At 39.3% G+C, this 18,172-nt stretch overlaps 1 protein-coding gene across 1 annotated transcript in view; it reads left to right on the plus strand.

The window, feature by feature from the left end:
• Positions 1 to 14,025: 14,025 nt before the first annotated feature.
• Positions 14,026 to 18,172, plus strand: part of PKD1L3 (polycystin 1 like 3, transient receptor potential channel interacting) — a 45,204-nt gene continuing 41,057 nt past the window's right edge. The window contains 5 exon segments of the mRNA XM_060083176.1: positions 14,026 to 14,229; positions 15,527 to 15,654; positions 15,751 to 15,881; positions 16,739 to 16,866; positions 17,209 to 17,440. Of these exon segments, the coding sequence (XP_059939159.1) occupies positions 14,026 to 14,229; positions 15,527 to 15,654; positions 15,751 to 15,881; positions 16,739 to 16,866; positions 17,209 to 17,440 (823 nt within the window).

The following is an 18,172-nucleotide window of genomic DNA, read 5'->3' on the forward strand; positions in this document are numbered from 1 at the left end:
GTGTTTGCTTTCATTTTTAAAAAAATTTATTTGTTTTTATTTTTGGCTGCATTGGGTCATCGTTGCTGTGCGCGGGCTTTCTCTAGTTGTGACGAGTGGGGGCTACTCTTCATTGTGGTGCGTGGGCTTCTCATTGCGGTGGCTTCTCATTGCACAGCATGGGCTCTAGGCACGCGGGCTTCAGTAGTTGTGGCTTGCAGGCTCTAGAGCACAGGCTCAGTAGTTGTGGCACACGGGCTTAGTTGCTCCTCAGCATGTGGGATCTTCCTGGACCAGGGATCGAACCCGTGTCCCCTGCCTTGGCAGGCGGACTCTTAACCACTGCACCACCAGGGAAGCCCTAAGACAAGTTTTTTTCCCACAAAAGTTTCCATCAAAAAAGAGTCGTGTTAAAGCCCTTGCAAAGTCTTTCATATTGTGGTATTCTCCCTTTTTTTTTTTAATTTTGAAAAACAAATACTATTTGGGGAAACTGCATGAGTATGAAATGACTCATTATCAGTGTTGGCTAATTATAGAGATCACCTGACAGAATGGGTGAAAAAAGAGACAAATTTAAAGTGGATCTAGGGTTTCCCTGGTGGTGCAGTGGTTAAGAATCCACCTGCCAGTGCAGGGGACATGGGTTCGAGCCCTGGTCCAAGAAGATCCCACATGCCGCGGAGCAACTAAGCCCGTGCACCACAACTACTGAGCCTGTGCTCTAGAGCCCGCGAACCACAGCTACTGACCCCACGTGCCACAACTGTTGAGCCTGCGGGCCACAGCTACTGAAGCCTGCATGCCTAGAGCCCGTGCTCCACAACAGGAGAAGCCACTGCAATGAAGCCCGTGCACCACAACGAAGAGTAGCCCCGGCTCGCCGCAACTAGAGAAAAGCCTGCACACAGCAACAAAAACCCAACACAGCCAAAAATAAGTAAAATAAATAAAATTTTTTAAAAACCCTTTAAAAAATAAAATAATAAAAATAAAGTGGATCTAGTGATATTCTTAGGGGTGGCAGCTCACAACTTCAAGGGTTGGGTGTCCTTGTCAACAAGCCCCTTAAGTATCCTTTAAAAAAGCAATTTAGAAAGTTATTGTTGCAGAGACATTCTTTCATCTAGAGAGAATATATATCTAAAGAACAAATGTAAAAATCAGCTTTTCTGAATGCTTTGTAAATGAGTACTTGTGAGTTGGGAAAAAAGATAGTGATAGAATTAGATGGAAGTAAAGATGAGATATTTTGGAAAACCTAAATAATTCAGAAATTTCTTCTGGTTATAATGAAAGCAGTGATGTTGAAGATGCATTTGAAAAGTTTGAATAAAGCTGTGTCATGAAATTGAGTTTCAGAAGAGCAAAGCTTCTAAATTAAGATACTGCTTTGTATAACGTGATTTTAATTATGCCTTTGTAAAACTAAATTACTGAAATAAGTAGACATTTGTTTCACATACATCCTTCAGGTTTATATAGTCAAATTTGCTCAAAAATAACTTTTAAAAAATCTCATTGAGAAAGGAGGTCACCTTATATTTATGTATGTGTGGTCCTTTAAAAAATTTTGTGTCACTTTGCTTTAGGTGTGTGCCTACTAAATTTCATGTAAATGCATCTAATTATGTCACTCACTCTGAGAATATTTTTATAGTAGATTTTATCATATTCAACTTTATTTTAATAACATGTCATTCCTTGCCCTGTTCTGTGCTTTCTGGTTCTAATGCTTCCTTGCTTTTGTCTTTTGTTGAAATTTTGTTCTTCAGTAGTCTTGTGTTAATTATTTACCTTCAAGAAGTTTTTTTTTTTTAAACACATTCTTATACCTATGTTTTTCTAGTTGTCGGGCTCAGGAATGAAACAGTCTCTCTTGAAATCCCCTCATCTGGTTATAGAATTATAGCACAGGTAGGTTTTTTCACCTCCCCACCCTCACTTGCTAGATCTTGTTAGTATATTCTGTGGGTTTTATTCAGGTTATTGTTATAGTAAATAATTATTTTTATACTATATAACTTCTCTTAAGAATACTTTTTTCATGCTTTTATCAAAACCAGTTTCCAACAATAATTTAGAATGTATTTCTGTTTTAACTGGTTTTGTATTTATCACCAACCACTTTGTACCATAACTTCCCACTTCCGAGTTCTTAATTTCGTTTCATCTCTATTCCAATTGTTTTTTCAAGAAAGATCTATTGGTGGAAATATTTTGGGAGCTTGTGAATAATCAAAAGGGGTCTTTCTTGTCCCTTCCTAATGTTAAAGGAAAACTTTCCCCAGACAATTTACTGATCTAGTAAGCTTTTTTTTTTTTTTTTTTTTTTTTTTTGCCATACACGGGCCTCTCACCGTTGTGGCCTCTCCCGTTGCGGAGCACAGGCTCCGGACACGCAGGCTCAGCGGCCATGGCTCATGGGCCCAGCCGCTCCACGGCATGTGGGATCCTCCTGGACCGGGGCACGAACCCGTGTCCCCAGCATCGGCAGGCGGACTCTCAACCACTGCGCCACCAGGGAAGCCCTGATCTAGTAAGCTTTTATTCAGTGACTCATGAGTTGGGCAACATCCATTCTAGCAGACAGAAAGGATCTTTTAAGAGCTGTACAAGGGGAGAGACCTTTATAGACAGAGATGAGCAGGAGCAAGGAGGTTATACTGGGCATTTACTAAGTGGTTAAAGCAAGGTTACTTAAAAGGAGCAAAGGGAAGTGATGGAGCTGGGTTATGTAACTTGTACTGGGCAGGCAGGCACTGACGGGTTGACTTTGGCCTTCCTTTCCTGGAAGAGCCGTTTGCTGATGCGGGACTTAGCATGAGTGACTCCATCTTGGGCCTGATCTGGTTACTTTAACACCAGTGAGGTATATGTTAGCAGGGTGTACAGTTAAAAGGTAGGATTAGTTGCTGTAACAAAGGCCAAAATGGTAGCTTAAACAAAATAGAAGTTCATTTCTCTTTTACATAACAGTCTGAGTAAGAGGTCTAAGACTGACAGGATAGATCAGTGGTTTACAGGACCCAAGCTCTTCCTTGTTCTGACCTCATCAACTTGTAGCATCCATCTCAGGTCTATACAAGCTGTTTTACCACCCTGCACTTTATGTTCACATTCCAGCAAGTGAGGAGGAGAGAGGGGTGGGGTGAGGGCTGATCTTTTTTTTTTTTTTTTAAGGGCACAGCCTGTAAATTGCGTCTATTACTTCTCATATCCCATTGGCCAGGACCTGATCACATGTCCACACCACTGCAAGCAAGGAGGGCTGGGAAATGTAGTCCTTAGCTGGGCTGCCATGTTCTCATGGAAGGAAGGGAGAACATAGTAGAGAATAACCAACACTCTGTACAATGAAAGTGATGCAATTCTTTCCTCATGGTCTTCCCCCTCAAAACTCTGTAGACATCATTGTCTTTTGGCACTTAATGCTATAGTGGAAAAGATTAAGGCTAGCTACCCCCCCTTTTTTTTCTGGTAGCCTTTTTTTCCATATCAGATTGCTTGGAGAATTTTTTAATCCTTGTGCTACAGAAACTTTTTTTTAGCATGCATCTAGGTTACTTTTCACTGATTTTGCCTAGAATGTGATGTGGCATATATACATCTTTCTTGGCTTATGAAAGTTTTATTTCTATTCTACCTATTTATCCCTTCTATTTCATTGGCTCTGGTTTTGTCCCTGAGAAATACCAGTTATCTATGTGCTCTCCTATTGGCTTCTGTCCTCCATATCTTTCCTGTCATTCTTTTAAGTGAAACGATGGTTTCCTACTTATCACTCTTTCTGTTACATTCTGAAAGAACTCCTGACATTTATCCTGCATACCACTGATTTGACTTTTCCACCTCAGTTCTGTTTTGTATTACCTCCAACATGGATCTTAATTTTTCTGTAGCATTTTTCGTTTTCTTGAAATCCTTTAATATCATTTATGTCTCTTTTAAACTATCTCATTCTTATGCATACTAGCTTCAGTTGGTTTATCTTTAAGATTCTCTGTATTGCGGTACAGCCAAAAAAAAAAAGGACTTTGTTTCAATTAAGGATGTTAAACAGCTTTCTGAAATATTCTTCTGGATTTTGCTGTTGATGATTTTCAGAGCTACACTTTCCTCTGTGTCCTTTGGAGTCAATTCCCAGGTTCTAAAGTGCTATTCATAGGCTCCATTTTATTCTTTGTTTTTTTCCTTATCTTTTAAGGCAAGATCTGTCAAAACACATTTGTCTAAGACTAAGAAATTGTATCACCCTAAATTCAGCAGCCTGTTGGCTTATTTAGTGGTCATAACCCCTTCTCAGATGACAGTTGAAGTTCTGGGTTAGTTTCCTGTTCTCAGCAAGCTGTCAACCTAATGACCCTAATCTGAGGTGAGGTTTTACTCAGCTCTACATACATTGCTTTAATTTTCACATCACTGGATATTATTACACCAGTTCTCAAGATGAGAAAACTAAGAGGTTAAGTCATTTGCTCAGGGCTTCATAGTTACAGTGAAAGGCAAACCAGCTCTGGACCCCAGATTTTTGACTTTTAGAATCCAGTTTCTGTTTTCAATCCTCCATCCTGTTAGTCTTCTGGCTTGTCTACAGATGTATCAACAGTGGGAAATGATCACTTTGGTTTCCTATATAAAACAATTTGTGTTGTTTTTAGCCGTGAATAATCCTCAAGTAAAATAGAAATATTTCTATCCTAAAACTTTTCCTTGAGCTTCATTGACTTTCTTTTTCCTATAGGAGCCACTCATCTTTCAACCACATGCCACCAACCTGCTCGTGCTAGTCTTGTAAGTACTGACCTTCACAGTGCACGTCTTGGAATATTATTCTTTTTGTCGTTCTCGGTGGGTCCTGGCAGAACTCTACTCTGTCTCGTAGAGGGCTCTGGATATAATTTTTGAAGAAGGAAAGGAAAGTACTTAAGTGCAGGAAAGAATCAGGTTTGGTGGATGCTTTATTAAAGAAAATTTTAAAGCCTCTGTTTGGCTTTCATGTTGGTATAATTAGCATTTGTTGGTTGGTTGTTGGTTTATTCCCTGCTTCATCCCAAAAAAGGACTTGTGGCATCTTACCAAAATATATGCAATGCAATAAAATTTAATAATTTTTTTAAACAGGGAAAAAGAAAGAAATCTGAGTGAAAGAAAAATAAGGGTAGGAGCTCTGCATAATCTATAAATTTCACCTTCAAGGGAATTCCCTGGCAGACCAGTGGTTAGGGCTCCATGCTTCCACTGTAGGGGGCACGGGTTCAATCCCTGGTCAGGGAATTAAAATCCCACAAAGCCACTCAGCATGGCCCAAAAAAAAAAAAAAAAAAATTTCACATTCAAGAAATTCCTCAGCCTTCTTGCCTCTGTGTCCTGCATAGAAACCTTTCAGTGGATGTCTAAATATAGATGCACATTTATTTGATCCAACATTAACTGCAAACTGTAAGTTTTCTAGCAACATAAAAGAGAGCAGGGGTGAAATAAATACCCCTTAAAGCAGCATTTCCCAAGTGATATTCTGTAAGATAACAACCAACATTCTTAAAATGTTGCCAGAAGGAAGGAAAACAAAGGTTTTTGACCTTAGGACTTCTCAGAGCCTCTCATGTGCCGAAGGCTAACCACTGCGCACCGTCCCCAAGCGACCGTCATCTCCCATCTACGCTGTGCATGTGCCTCCTCCTGATGTCTCTGCTTCCAGGCCTAGCCCCTTCCTGTCCCTTCTCAACCCAGCAGTCCGAGGGGTCCTTCACAGCATAATCAGATCATGCAGCTGCTCCTCAAAGCCCCCAAGTATCTTCCCATCTCATGCAGAGTAACATCATACTCTTCTTGATTGCCTGACGTGACATGCTCTCTCCACCCCTGTCCCTTCCTCCCACCCCACTCCAGGATCTTCCTGGTCTCCCCCAATTCCCCCTTTTGCTCATCTACCCTCCTTGTTCCTCAAACAAAGCCAGCAGGCTGTGGCCTCAGGGCCTTTGCACCCCTCAAATGTCCATCTCCAATGTATTGGCAGAGCTTTCTCTCTCCCTATATCCAACTGTCAGCAAAATTGCCCTCTCCTGATAGCTGAGCACCCTTTCTCTTCGTCTGCTTACCTTTGTTTTTTTGTTTTTTACTTTACTCTATTCAATACACGATATAATTTGTGTATCTGTCACCACCACAAAAATGGAGGCTCCATGAGGACAAGAACTTGGCTTATCTTGTTCATTGCTATATCCTGAGTTCCCCAGAACATTGCTTCACATAGTAGATGTTTAATTATAATTTAGTGAATGGTTGACAGTAAGCACAATAATATAAGTTGTGAATTTTAAAGAGGGTGCTATGGTATGCCACTTTCTCAAAACTGTTGGTGCACAGGATCTTTTTGAGAGAAATGCCTATTACTACCTCACAGGGCATGGGGGTTCTAGAACAATTTTAGAAATACTGCCTTAATTATTCATCATTTGGTAAAATCATATTCAGCCTTTTCCTTTGCATATCTTAATCTTTTAGTCCAAGACCCCACGCCATTCCATCAGCCCATTTCCTTCAATACCACCTGGAGTCACACAGCAGCGAATATCAGTCATGCCTGTACCTACCAGCCATCCTCTCCCTGTGCCACCAGAGCTCACCAGGCCTGGATCTGTAACACATGCTGGAAAAGCTCCGGAAGAAATAACTTCAAGCCCCAAAGAGGACTCACGTTCCAGGTGTCTTCACCACTCATCCACAAGCATCATTTCAGAACACATCTGATCAGGTAAATATGGAAAATTGAAGTCACAACTTGGGTACCCTTGTGACCCTGAAAAAACACTTTTACTCTTATAATATGGTGATGTTTCAAGAAAATGATGCTGGGAAGGAGCCGGGTTCACCCTTTACCTCTGAGCGGAACCTAAGAATGCCTGACAGATGATAGGGTTCAGGGCAGGCTGCCCCAGCATTTGCCACTGTGGCATGAGGATTAGTTCAAGCCGAAGATAATGAAGGCCCAACAAACTCAAGAAGAGCTTTTTACCTCCCTCTTAATTGCCAAAAAGAAATTAGGTAGGGAGCCTGTACCAGGAAGAGAGCTATTACCAAAGATAACTTTTCTTACATTAGAAACACATCTCTGCATGGTGTGGCAAACATTTGTTTACCAGACCTTTCCTCTTCTCATCTTCTGTGAAATGTCTTCCTCCCCTTTGATGTCCCAGACCCCTACCCCCTTCTCCTTAGCTCAGGATGGCAGCTAAACCTCAATAGCCTGTCTTTGAGTCTCCCCTCTTTGGGACTCCCATACATACGTAATTAAATTTGTTTTTCTCTTGTTAATCTGCCTTATGTCACCTTAAAAATTATTAGACCAGCCAAAGGACCTGGAAGGGGAGAAGGGAGAAGTGTTCCTCCCCTAACAGACAAGCCTATATCCCAATTAAAAGCAAAAACTAAACAAGTCCATGAAAATATTCCACAATGGGTTTCATACCCATTTCAGGACTTAATGTCTTTTTTTTTTTTAATTTAATTTTATTTATTTATTTTATACAGCAGATCCTTATTAGTCATCAATTTTATACACATCAGTGTATACATGTCAATCCCAGTCGCCCAATTCATCACACCACCACCACCACCACCCCGTGGCTTTCCCCGCTTGATGTCCATACTTTTGTTCTCTACATCTGTGTCTCAATTTCTGCCCTACAAATCGGTTCATCTGTACCATTTTTCTAGGTTCCACATATATGCATTAATATACGATGTTTGTTTTTCTCTTTCTGACTTAGTTCACTCTGTATGACAGTCTCTAGATCCATCCACGTCTCTACAAATGACCCAATTTCATTCCTTTTTATGGCTGAGTAATATTCCATTGTATGTATGTACCACATCTTCCTTATCCATTTATCTGTCGATGGGCATTTAGGTTGCTTCCATGACCTGGCTATTGTAAATAGTGCTGCAATGAACATTGGGGTGCATGTGTCTTTTCGAATTATGGTTTTCTCTGGGTATATGCCTAGTAGTGGGATTGCTGGATCATATGGTAATTCTATTTTTAGTTTTTTAAGGAACCTCCATACTGTTCTCCATAGTGGCTGTATCAGTTTACATTCCCACCAACAGTGCAAGAGGATTCCCTTTTCTCCACACCCTCTCCAGCATTTGTTGTTTGTAGATTTTCTGATGATGCCCATTCTAACTGGTGTGAGGTGACACCTCATTGTAGTTTTGATTTGCATTTCTCTAATAATTAGTGATGTTGAGCAGCTTTTCATATGTTTCTCGGCCATCTGTGTGTCTTCTTTGGAGAAATATCTGTTTAGGTCTTCTGCCCATTTTTGGACTGGGTTGTTTGTTTTTTTAATATTGAGCCGCATGAGCTGTTTATATATTTTGGAGATTAATCCTTTGTCCATTGATTCATTTGCAAATATTTTCTCCCGTTCTGAGGGTTCTTTTCATCTTGTTTATGGTTTCTTTTGCTGTACAAAAGCTTTGAAGTTTCTTTAGGTTCCATTTGTTTATTTTTGTTTTTATTTCCATTACTCTAGGAGGTGGATCAAAAAAGATCTTGCTGTGATTTATGTCAAAGAGTGTTCTTCCTGTTTTCCTCTAAGAGTTTTATAGTGTCCGATCTTACCTTTAGGTCTTGAATCCATTTTGAGTTTATTTTTGTGTATGGTGTTAGATAGTGTTCTAATTTCATTCTTTTACATGTAGCTGTCCAGTTTTCCCAGCACCATTTATTGAAGAAACTGTCTTTTCTCCATTGTATATCCTTGCCTTCTTTGTCATAGATTAGTTGACCATAGGTGTGTGGGTTTATCTCTGGTCTTTCTATCTTGTTCCATTGATCTTTGTTTCTGTTTTTGTGCCAGTACCATATTTTCTTGATTAGTGTACCTTTGTAGTATAGTCTGAAGTCAGGGAGTCTGATTCCTCCAGCTCTGTTTTTTTCCCTCAAGACTGCTTTGGCTATTCAAGGTCTTTTGTGTCTCCATACAAATTTTAAGATTTTTTGTTTTAGTTCCGTAAAAAGTGCCATTGGGGGCTTCCCTGGTGGCGCAGTGGTTGAGAGTCCGCCTGCCGATGCAGGGGACGCAAGTTCGTGCCCCCGTCTGAGAAGATCCCACATGCCGCGGAGCGGCTGGGCCCGTGAGCCATGGCCGCTGAGCCTGCGTGTCCGGAGCCTGTGCTCCCCAACGGGAGAGACCACAACAGTGAGAGGCCCGCGTACCGCAAAAAATAAATAAATAAATGAAAGTTTAAAAAAAAAAAAAAAAAAGTGCCATTGGTAATTTGATAGGGATTGCATTAAATCTGTAGATTGCTTTGCGTAGTATAGTCATTTTCACAATATTGATTCTTCCAATCCAAGAACATGGTATATCTCTCCATCTGTTGGTATCATCTTTCATTTCTTTCACCAGTGTCTTATAGTTTTCTGCGTACAGGTCTTTTGTCTCCCTAGGTAGGTTTATTCCTAGGTATTTGATTCTTTTTGTTGCATTGGTAAATGGGAGTGTTTCCTTAATTTCTCTTTCAGATATTTCACCATTAGTGTATAGGAATGCAAGAGATTTCTGTGCATTAATTTTGTATCCTGCTACTTTACCAAATTCATTGATTAGCTCAAGTAGTTTTCTGGTAGCATCTTTAGGATTCTCTATGTATAGTATCAAATCATCTGCAAACAGTGACAGTTTTACTTCTTTTCTGATTTGGATTCCTTTTATTTCTTTTTCTTCTTTGATTGCCATGGCTAAAACTTCCAAAGCTATGTTGAATAATAGTGGTGAGAGTGGGCAACCTTGTCTTGTTCCTGATCTTAGAGGAAATGGTTTCAGTCTTTCACCATTGAGAATGATGTTGGCTGTGGGTTTGTCATATATGGCCTTTATTATGTTGAGGTAGGGTCCCTCTGTGCCTACTTTCTGGAGAGTTTTTATCATAAATGGGTGTTGAATTTTGTCAAAAGCTTTTTCTGCATCTATTGAGATTATCGTATGGTATTTATCCTTCAATTTGTTAATGTGGTATAGTATATTGATTGATTTGCATATATTGAAGAATCCTTGCATTCCTGGGATAAACTCCACTTGATCATGGTGTAGGATCCTTTTAATGTGCTGTTGGATTCTGTTTGCTAGTATTTTGTTGAGGATTTTTGCATCTATTTTTACCAGAGATATTGGCCTGTAGTTTTCTTTTTTTGTGACATCTTCATCTGGTTTTGGTATCAGGGTGATGGTGGCCTCATAGAATGAGTTTGGGAGTGTTCCTCCCTCTGTATTTTGGAAGAGTTTGAGAAGGATAGGTGTTAGCGCTTCTCTAAATGTTTGATAGAATTCACCTGTGAAGCCAACTGGTCCTGGGCTTTTGTTTGTTGGAAGATTTTTTAATCACAGTTTCAATTGCAGTGCTTGTGATTGGTCTGTTTATATTTTCTATTTCTTCCTGGTTCAGTCTCGGAAGGTTGTACTTTTCTAAGAATTTCTCCATTTCTTCCAGGTTGTCCATTTTATTGACATATAGTTGCTTGTAGTAATCTCTCATGATCTTTTGTATTTCTGCAGTGTCAGTTATTTCTCCGTTTTCATTTCTAATTCTGTTGATTTGAGTCTTCTCCCTTTTTTTCTTGATGAGTCTGGCTAACGGTTTATCAATTTTGTCTTCTCAAAGAACAAGCTTTTAATTTTATTGATCTTTGCTATTGTTTCCTTCATTTCTTTTTCATTTATTTCTGATCTGATCTTTATGGTTTCTTTCCTTCTACTAACTTTGGGGTTTTTTGTTCTTCTTTCTCTAATTCCTTTAGGTGTAAGGTTAGGTTGTTTACTTGAGATTTTTCTTGTTTCTTGAGGTAGGATTGTATGCTATAAACTTCCCTCTTAGGGCTGCTTTTACTGCATCCCATAGGTTTGGGGTCATTGTGTTTTCATTGTCATTTGTTTCTAGGTATTTTTTAATTTCCTCTTTGACTTCTTCAGTGATCTCTTGGATATTTAGTAGCATATTGTTTAGCCTCCATGTGTTTGTATTTTTCACAGATTTTTTTTCCTGTAACTGTTATCTAGTCTCATAGCTTTGAGGTCGGAAAAGATACTTGATACGATTTCAATTTTTTTTAATTTACCAAGCTTGATTTGTGACCCAAGATATGATCTATCCTGGAAAATGTTCCATGAGCACTTGAGAAGAAAGTGTATTCTGTTGTTTTTGGATGGAATGTCCTATAAATATCAATTAAGTCCATCTTGTTTAATGTGTCATTTAAAGCTTGTGTTTCCTTATTTATTTTCATTTTGGTGATCTGTCCATTGATGAAAGTGGGGTGTTAAAGTCCCCTACTCTGAATGTGTTACTGTCTATTTCCCCTTTTATGGCTGTTAACATTTGCCTTATGTATTGAGGTGCTCCTATGTTGGGTGCATAAGTATTTACAATTTTTATGTCTTCTTCTTGGATTGATCCCTTGATCATTCTGTAGTGTCCTTCTTTGTCTCTTGTAATAGTCTTTATTTTAAAGTCTATTTTGTCTGATGTGAGAATTGCTACTCCAGCTTTCTTTTGATTTCCATTTGCATGGAATATCTTTTTCCATCCCCTCACTTTCAGTCTGTATGTGTCCCTAGGTCTGAAGTGGGTCTCTTGTAGACAGCATATGTACAGGTCTTGTTTTTGTATCCATTCAGCTAGTCTGTGTCTTTTGGTTGGAACATTTAATCCATTTACATTTAAGGTAATTATTGATATATATGTTCCTATGACCATTTTCTTAAGTGTTTTGGGTTTGTTTTTGTAGGTCTTTTCCTTCTGTTGTGTTTCCTGCCTAGAGAAGTTCCGTTAGCATTTCTTGTAAAGTTGGTTTGGTGGTGCTGAATTCTCTTAACTTTTGCTTATCTGTAAAGGTCTTAATTTCTCCATCGAATCTGAATGAGATCCTTGCTGGGTAGAGTAATCTTGGTTGTAGGTTTTTCCCTTTCATCACTTTAAATATGTCCTGGCCGGCTGATTCTTAACCACTGCACCACCAGGGAAGTCCCAGGATTAGCGAGAATTTTAATTTCCATTTTTTCATTTCCTATATTTTCAGATATTTTGCTACAGCATATAGGTGCAATCTGGGTTCATTTATTTGGACTTTTTAATCACAGAAATAATACATGCTTCTTATTCAGAAATCAGAACAAAAGCATATAAAGTAAGAACAGAAGCCCTCACCAGCTTGGTCCTTCTTGCCAATCCCATTCTCTAGGTATAATCACTGTTATTAATTTATTCTTAATTTGCTATGCATAACCCTCCAGACTTTTTTCTATACACACACAAGTTTGTTGTTTTGTGTTAACAAAAATCGGGTTAAATTACACAAATTTTTCTGCTACTTGATATTTTTTACTTAATCCTGTGTCATAGATATCTTCTCATGGTAGTACACAGACATGAGCTCACTCTTCTTTAGTGTTCCTTTGAATTTTTTTCATGTGTTTACTCTTGCAAACATCATTCATGAGCATCCATGTACCTACATCTTTGAGTACTTATACAGATATTCCTGTGGGAAAGAGAGGTAGAAATAGAATTGATGGGCTCTTAAATTTTTAATCAATGGAAAAATTACCTTCCTAAAAGGCACTATTTTACATTCCCACCAACCACTTCCTCACCCTCTCACTTTTGCCAATTTCAAAAGCAAGAAAAGAAAAGCATTTTATTGATCATTAAAGAGGTCAAACATCATTTTATATATTTATTGACCATTTTTGTTTGTCTTCTGAATTGCTTGTATATATCCATCATTCATTTCTCCCCCTTGGGTTTTTTGGTCATTTTCTTATTTGTAAGACAGCTTTATCTATTATTGATGTTAACTTTTTGTTATATATGTTGCTAATACTTTGTGCCCGTGTCTTTTTAACTTTGTTTTTTGTATCTTTTATTTTGCAGAGGTTTTTAACACATGTAACTTTGAAAATAACATTTCAAAACAAAAATAGTTGTAACTGCAATGGATATTCACTAAATATCTGTCAAGTGGCTTCACCTTCTATTTCGACTTGTTTTACTTGCGAACAACCCACAGAAAGGAGACTTGGTGTTTTCTGTTTCATGTAGAAATTCTCCTTGATCTTTCTTTTTAGTCTATCTTGAATAATTTTGGGGCCCTAAATATAAAAGGATAGTCCACTCAGTATTTCAGTCAGCATTGCTCTTTTCCTTAGCACTCCTTTTTTTTTTTTTAGCTTAGTTCTGTTAATTAGATTTTTGATCTGCTTATCACTCAAAAAGGGTCATTGTCAGTTCCTTAGAATAACCTGAACCGCATCCTCCCCATAAGTAATGTGTAACAATATATGTTCCTTCCCTGCCAAGTGGTAATATTGCTTCTTATAAAAATGCATAAGACCTACTAGAGAATGGACTTGAGGATATGGGGAGGGGGAAGGGTAAGATGGGACAAAGTGAGAGAGTGGCATGGACATATATACACTACCAAATGTAAAATAGATAGCTAGTGGCAAGCAGCTGCATAGCACAGGGAGATCAGCTCCGTGCTTTGTGACCACCTAGAGGGGTGGGATAGGGAGGGTGGGAGGGAGGCAGATGCAAGAGGGAAGAGATATGGTGACATATGTATATGTATAACTGATTCACTTTGTTATGAAGCAGAAACTAACACACCATTGTAAAGCAATTATGCTCCAATAAAGGTGTTTAAAAAATGCATGAAGAATAGATACATGTATATGTATAACTGAGTCACTTTGCTGTACACCTGAAACTAACAGGACATTGTTAATCAACTATACCCCACTATAAAATTAAAAGTTTTAAAAGATGCATTTGAAGTGTGTAAAGAACACAGAACTGCTTATGAGAAGAACACAAATTTAAAGCAGGCTTAAGCAGGAAATTCCCTGGCAGTCTAGTGGTTAAGACTCCACGCTTCCAATGCAGGGAGCTCGGGTTCGATCCCTGGCCAGGGAACTAAGATACTATGTGCCACGTGGCCAAAAAAAAAAAAAAAAACAAGCAGTAGTAAGCAGTTCAGGGATGTGTGTTTGCTCTCTAAAATTCCAGGTGGGCATCATCAATGCACTTATTGACCTGAATGAGCAGCTACTGCAGAGCTCATTTCTGAACAGCAGCAACCTGGGCTCCAGAATGCCTGTGACTATCTGCCTCTTTCACTCCCTCAACAACATAACGAAAACTAGTGAAGCAAGTCGGCAAAGACCCAAGGACGACACTGAGCAGGTAGGTACAGTATGTGCTGGTAGCCAACTCCATTCGGAGACATTTTCCTCTTGACAGATCAGGTATCATACAGCCTCTCCCTAGACCTCTAGAGAACCTAGCAAAGTAGGCACCACTGAGGAGACCCCTCTGTCAAGCCTGCTCCAGGTTCTTCCTCTCAACCCCATCTGTGAGCTGAGACCACCTGTTGCTGAAATCCAGTAAAAAGAATTCAGTAATGTGGTAGGTACATAATAAATACTCCACTAAATGAATTATATTTACTATTCACATGGAAAGATGTTCAACATCACTAGTCACTAGGGAAGTCCAAGTCAAACTACCATGAGATCCCACTTCACATCCAAAAAGACAGACAGTAACAAGTGTTGGCAAGGAGACAGAGAAACTGGAACATTCGTACGTTGTTGGATTGTAAAATGATGATACAGCCACTTTGGAAAAGAGTTTGACAGTTTTTCAAAATGTTAAAAATGGAATTACCATGAGGCCTAGCCATTCCACTCCTTGGTATATACCCACATATGTCCACGCAAAAACTTGTACACTTATGTTCATAGCAACATTATTCAAACAGTCAGATAGCCAAAAAGTAGAAACAATGCAGGTATCCATGATCAGATGAATGAATAAGTAAAGTGTAGTATGTCCTTATGATGGAATATTATTTGGCAAGAAAAAAAGAATGAAGTGCTATACAAGCTACAACATGGATGAACCTTGAAAACACTATGCTAGGTGAAAGAAGCCAAACGTAAAAGACCATATATTATGATTCCGTTTATATGAAATGTCCAGAAGAGGCAAATCTATTGACACAGAATGTAGATTAGTAGTTGCCTAGGACTGGGGACAAGAGAATGGACAGTGACTGCTACTGGTTTCTGGGTTTACTTTAGGGAAGATGAAAATGTTCTAAAACTAGATCATGGTGATAGTAGCACAACCCTGTGAATATACTAAAAAACACTGAATTGTATACTCTAAACGTGTGAATTGTATATGTGAGTTGCATTGCAAAAAAGCTGTTTTTAAAAAAACATTCGTCGTAAGCAGGTCTAGGGCAGCTTATATCATGGGGCAAAGAAATATTTCCCTGGGGGGCAGCTTAGTTGATACAAAGGATAAGGAGTCTTTAGCCAGACTGCAAGTACTTTCCATGGATCCTTGCAACGAATGTCACCTTTCGTTACATCACTGTCAAGATCCTTGTCCCCTTTTCTGCCCTCTCAAACCATGATTTCACTAACAATACCCTGAGGTTACACAGTCAGCTGCTATTTCCCTCTAAATGCAGGTAGAAAATACACTGGAAATGTCCTTGCTGAGCCTCAGGAGGATCCAGGAAGCATTTCTACAGCAGAATTGGTGTTCTGAGCCCACAGTGACTCTGACCTCTTTCGCTGCTACCCTGTTGCTGAGCAGGTAACAGGAGGCAGGAACGGGGAGAGTTTTGTTTTAGATTTTTGATCTTTAGAGAACACACAGAAATTGATTTTCATTTAACTTCTTTTTCATTAGGCAAAACATATCAACTTTGCCTCTGAGCTCTTACACCTTCGGTTCCCCAGCACCTGTGAAGTTAGGCTTTCCATCAGCGTCAGTTTTGGAGCAGCTCTTGAATAAACACCCAGGAGTTAACATCCAAGTGAGTGTGAAATTGATTCTGATCAGAATGAACATGGGATTCGATGGCTGTAGGCATTTGGGCGAAAATGTAAGCTGACCAGACCCAATGAGAGAAGGTTGTGTGCGTTTAGTTCTGTTTCGCACTGGCAGGAATGGAGGCCTCTTAAAAATGACCCACTATAGAGGTTGGGAGTATTAACAGACTTCGAGGTATAACTAAGCTTCTGGCTTATGATTTGGTCTCAATTCTTCACTATTTATACAAAGCTGGAAATCTCTGAATAATCATCAACTCAATATACCAACCTGGTTACATCAGTATATTTAATTTCTTTCAGCAACTACCTAACAAATAGAAGTAAGATTGTTGCCTTATCCTGGAGAACAGAATTCTTACTTCCTAGTAAAATGAATCCTCCAGGTATAAAGATATAAAAAATAATAATTCTGAGGGTCATAAGTAAATGACTCATCTTTCTTTTTTATTTTTTATTTATTTATTTATTTTTGGCTGCATTGGGTATCACGATTTTTATTTTTTATTTTTAAATTTTTTGTATATTTCGTCTTTCATTAACCAATTGTTCCTTGTATGATGTTATAACGAGAAATATTATTTCATTTAAAATATTAGTGGAGAATTTGCTGGCAGTCCAATGATTAGGACTCCATGCTTCCACTGCAGGGGGCACGAGCTTGATCCCTGGTCTTAGAACTAAGATCCCACATGCCTCACAGCATGGCCAAAAAAATATGTGTACGTATTAGCAAGGGGAAATCCCAACATTTACTGTATGATATCTGATACCTTATTACCTATTAGGGTGTTATTTATAAATATTTTGGCAATTGATGAAACTAGAGTGTTCTTGTCTCTAAGTAACAGGACTAGCTTTCAATCCCTTCAGAGATTTTGATGACAGGAAGTTTGTTGGAAGCATCGGAAGTGTGTTACTAAGCTCTAATCATAAATTGCTCCAAGTCCATGATTTAATGGAAGATATCAATGTATGACTTGATTATTAGGGAATAAAATAGAAGGACATAGAAATTCCTGGAGAATAGGATGGAAGTCTGCAACAACTTGAAGGAAATCCTTTTAGATTTATGGGCGTGCCATTGTTTTGTTACTCACGTCATTACTTAGGAACTCTACAAAGAGATCTACCTTACCCTTAGAAGAACGTTTTAGGTCTGAAACTATATTCTCTCCCTTAGCGCCTGGCACTGCTAACATTCACAGAGGAAGACCTAGCAAGTTGCATTCCATTATCACTAAAAGGAGACTGAAAGGCATCAATGGATGGACCACCTTAAACTTGAAGATTGACGAATTCTCTCTTATTCTAGATCGTGCTGTGGAGAAACGTGAGCACGGGCACCCATCCCACCAGCCTCAACGTGAGCGCAGACTATTTTACTATCACAGTGAATGTCACTTCCCTGGAGAAATCCCTCATAGTGTGCGTGGAGCCTGAAAGCCCCCTTTCAGTGACGCTGTACCTGGGGTTCCAGCACCAGCCTCACCACACACACTTCCACCTGGATGTCTCCCTGCCAAAGGAGAAGGTGTCACAGAAAGGTAAACACCAACAAGATGTCCTAAACTTACTTTAAAATGCGTGCTTTTCTTTTTTTTTTAACTTTTTATTTTGAGATAATCGTGCTATTGTAAATTCACATGAAATTGTAAAAAGCAAAACACAGAGCTCTCACAAACCTTCCACCCGGTCTCCCCTAATCTTGCATGACTATAGTAGGGTGTCACAACCAGGAAGTGAAACTGACACAATGCACTGATCTTACTCGGATTTCACCAGTTTTACAAGCTCTCCTGTAGTCACTTTTTAAGTGATTCTTCGTGTTTAGCAAAGCTACTGAGACAGCAGCTGTCACCGCTGGGCTGAATCCTGTCTGCGTCACCGGCAGGCTCCTTCCTCATTCACAACGTGCACCCCGTCCTACTGTCCTACCTACTGATCTTGGCAACAAAGTCATGTCATTTGGAGCTGGAAGGGATCTTAGAGGTCCTTTGGTCCAGAGTTTGTGTTTGAGAGGTGAGAAAACTACATCGATTGGGTGACTTGCCTCAGCCCTCAGCAGCTACCTGACAGAGCCGGGCCTGAAACCAGGCCTCTGACACGCAGACCAGGTCTCTCTCCCTGGAACCACTCTGTGCCTGCCCCTGCATCACTCTTGGGTTTCTTTTGTTACCTAGGTCTTCTAGCTACTCTGGTTTTTTTTTTTTTTTTTTTTTTTTTTTTGCGGTACGTGGGCCTCTCACTGTTGTGGCCTCTCCCGTAGCGGAGCACAG

The sequence above is a fragment of the Mesoplodon densirostris genome, chromosome 19 (assembly GCF_025265405.1).
Source record: "Mesoplodon densirostris isolate mMesDen1 chromosome 19, mMesDen1 primary haplotype, whole genome shotgun sequence".
Classification (NCBI taxonomy): Eukaryota; Metazoa; Chordata; class Mammalia; order Artiodactyla; family Ziphiidae; genus Mesoplodon; species Mesoplodon densirostris.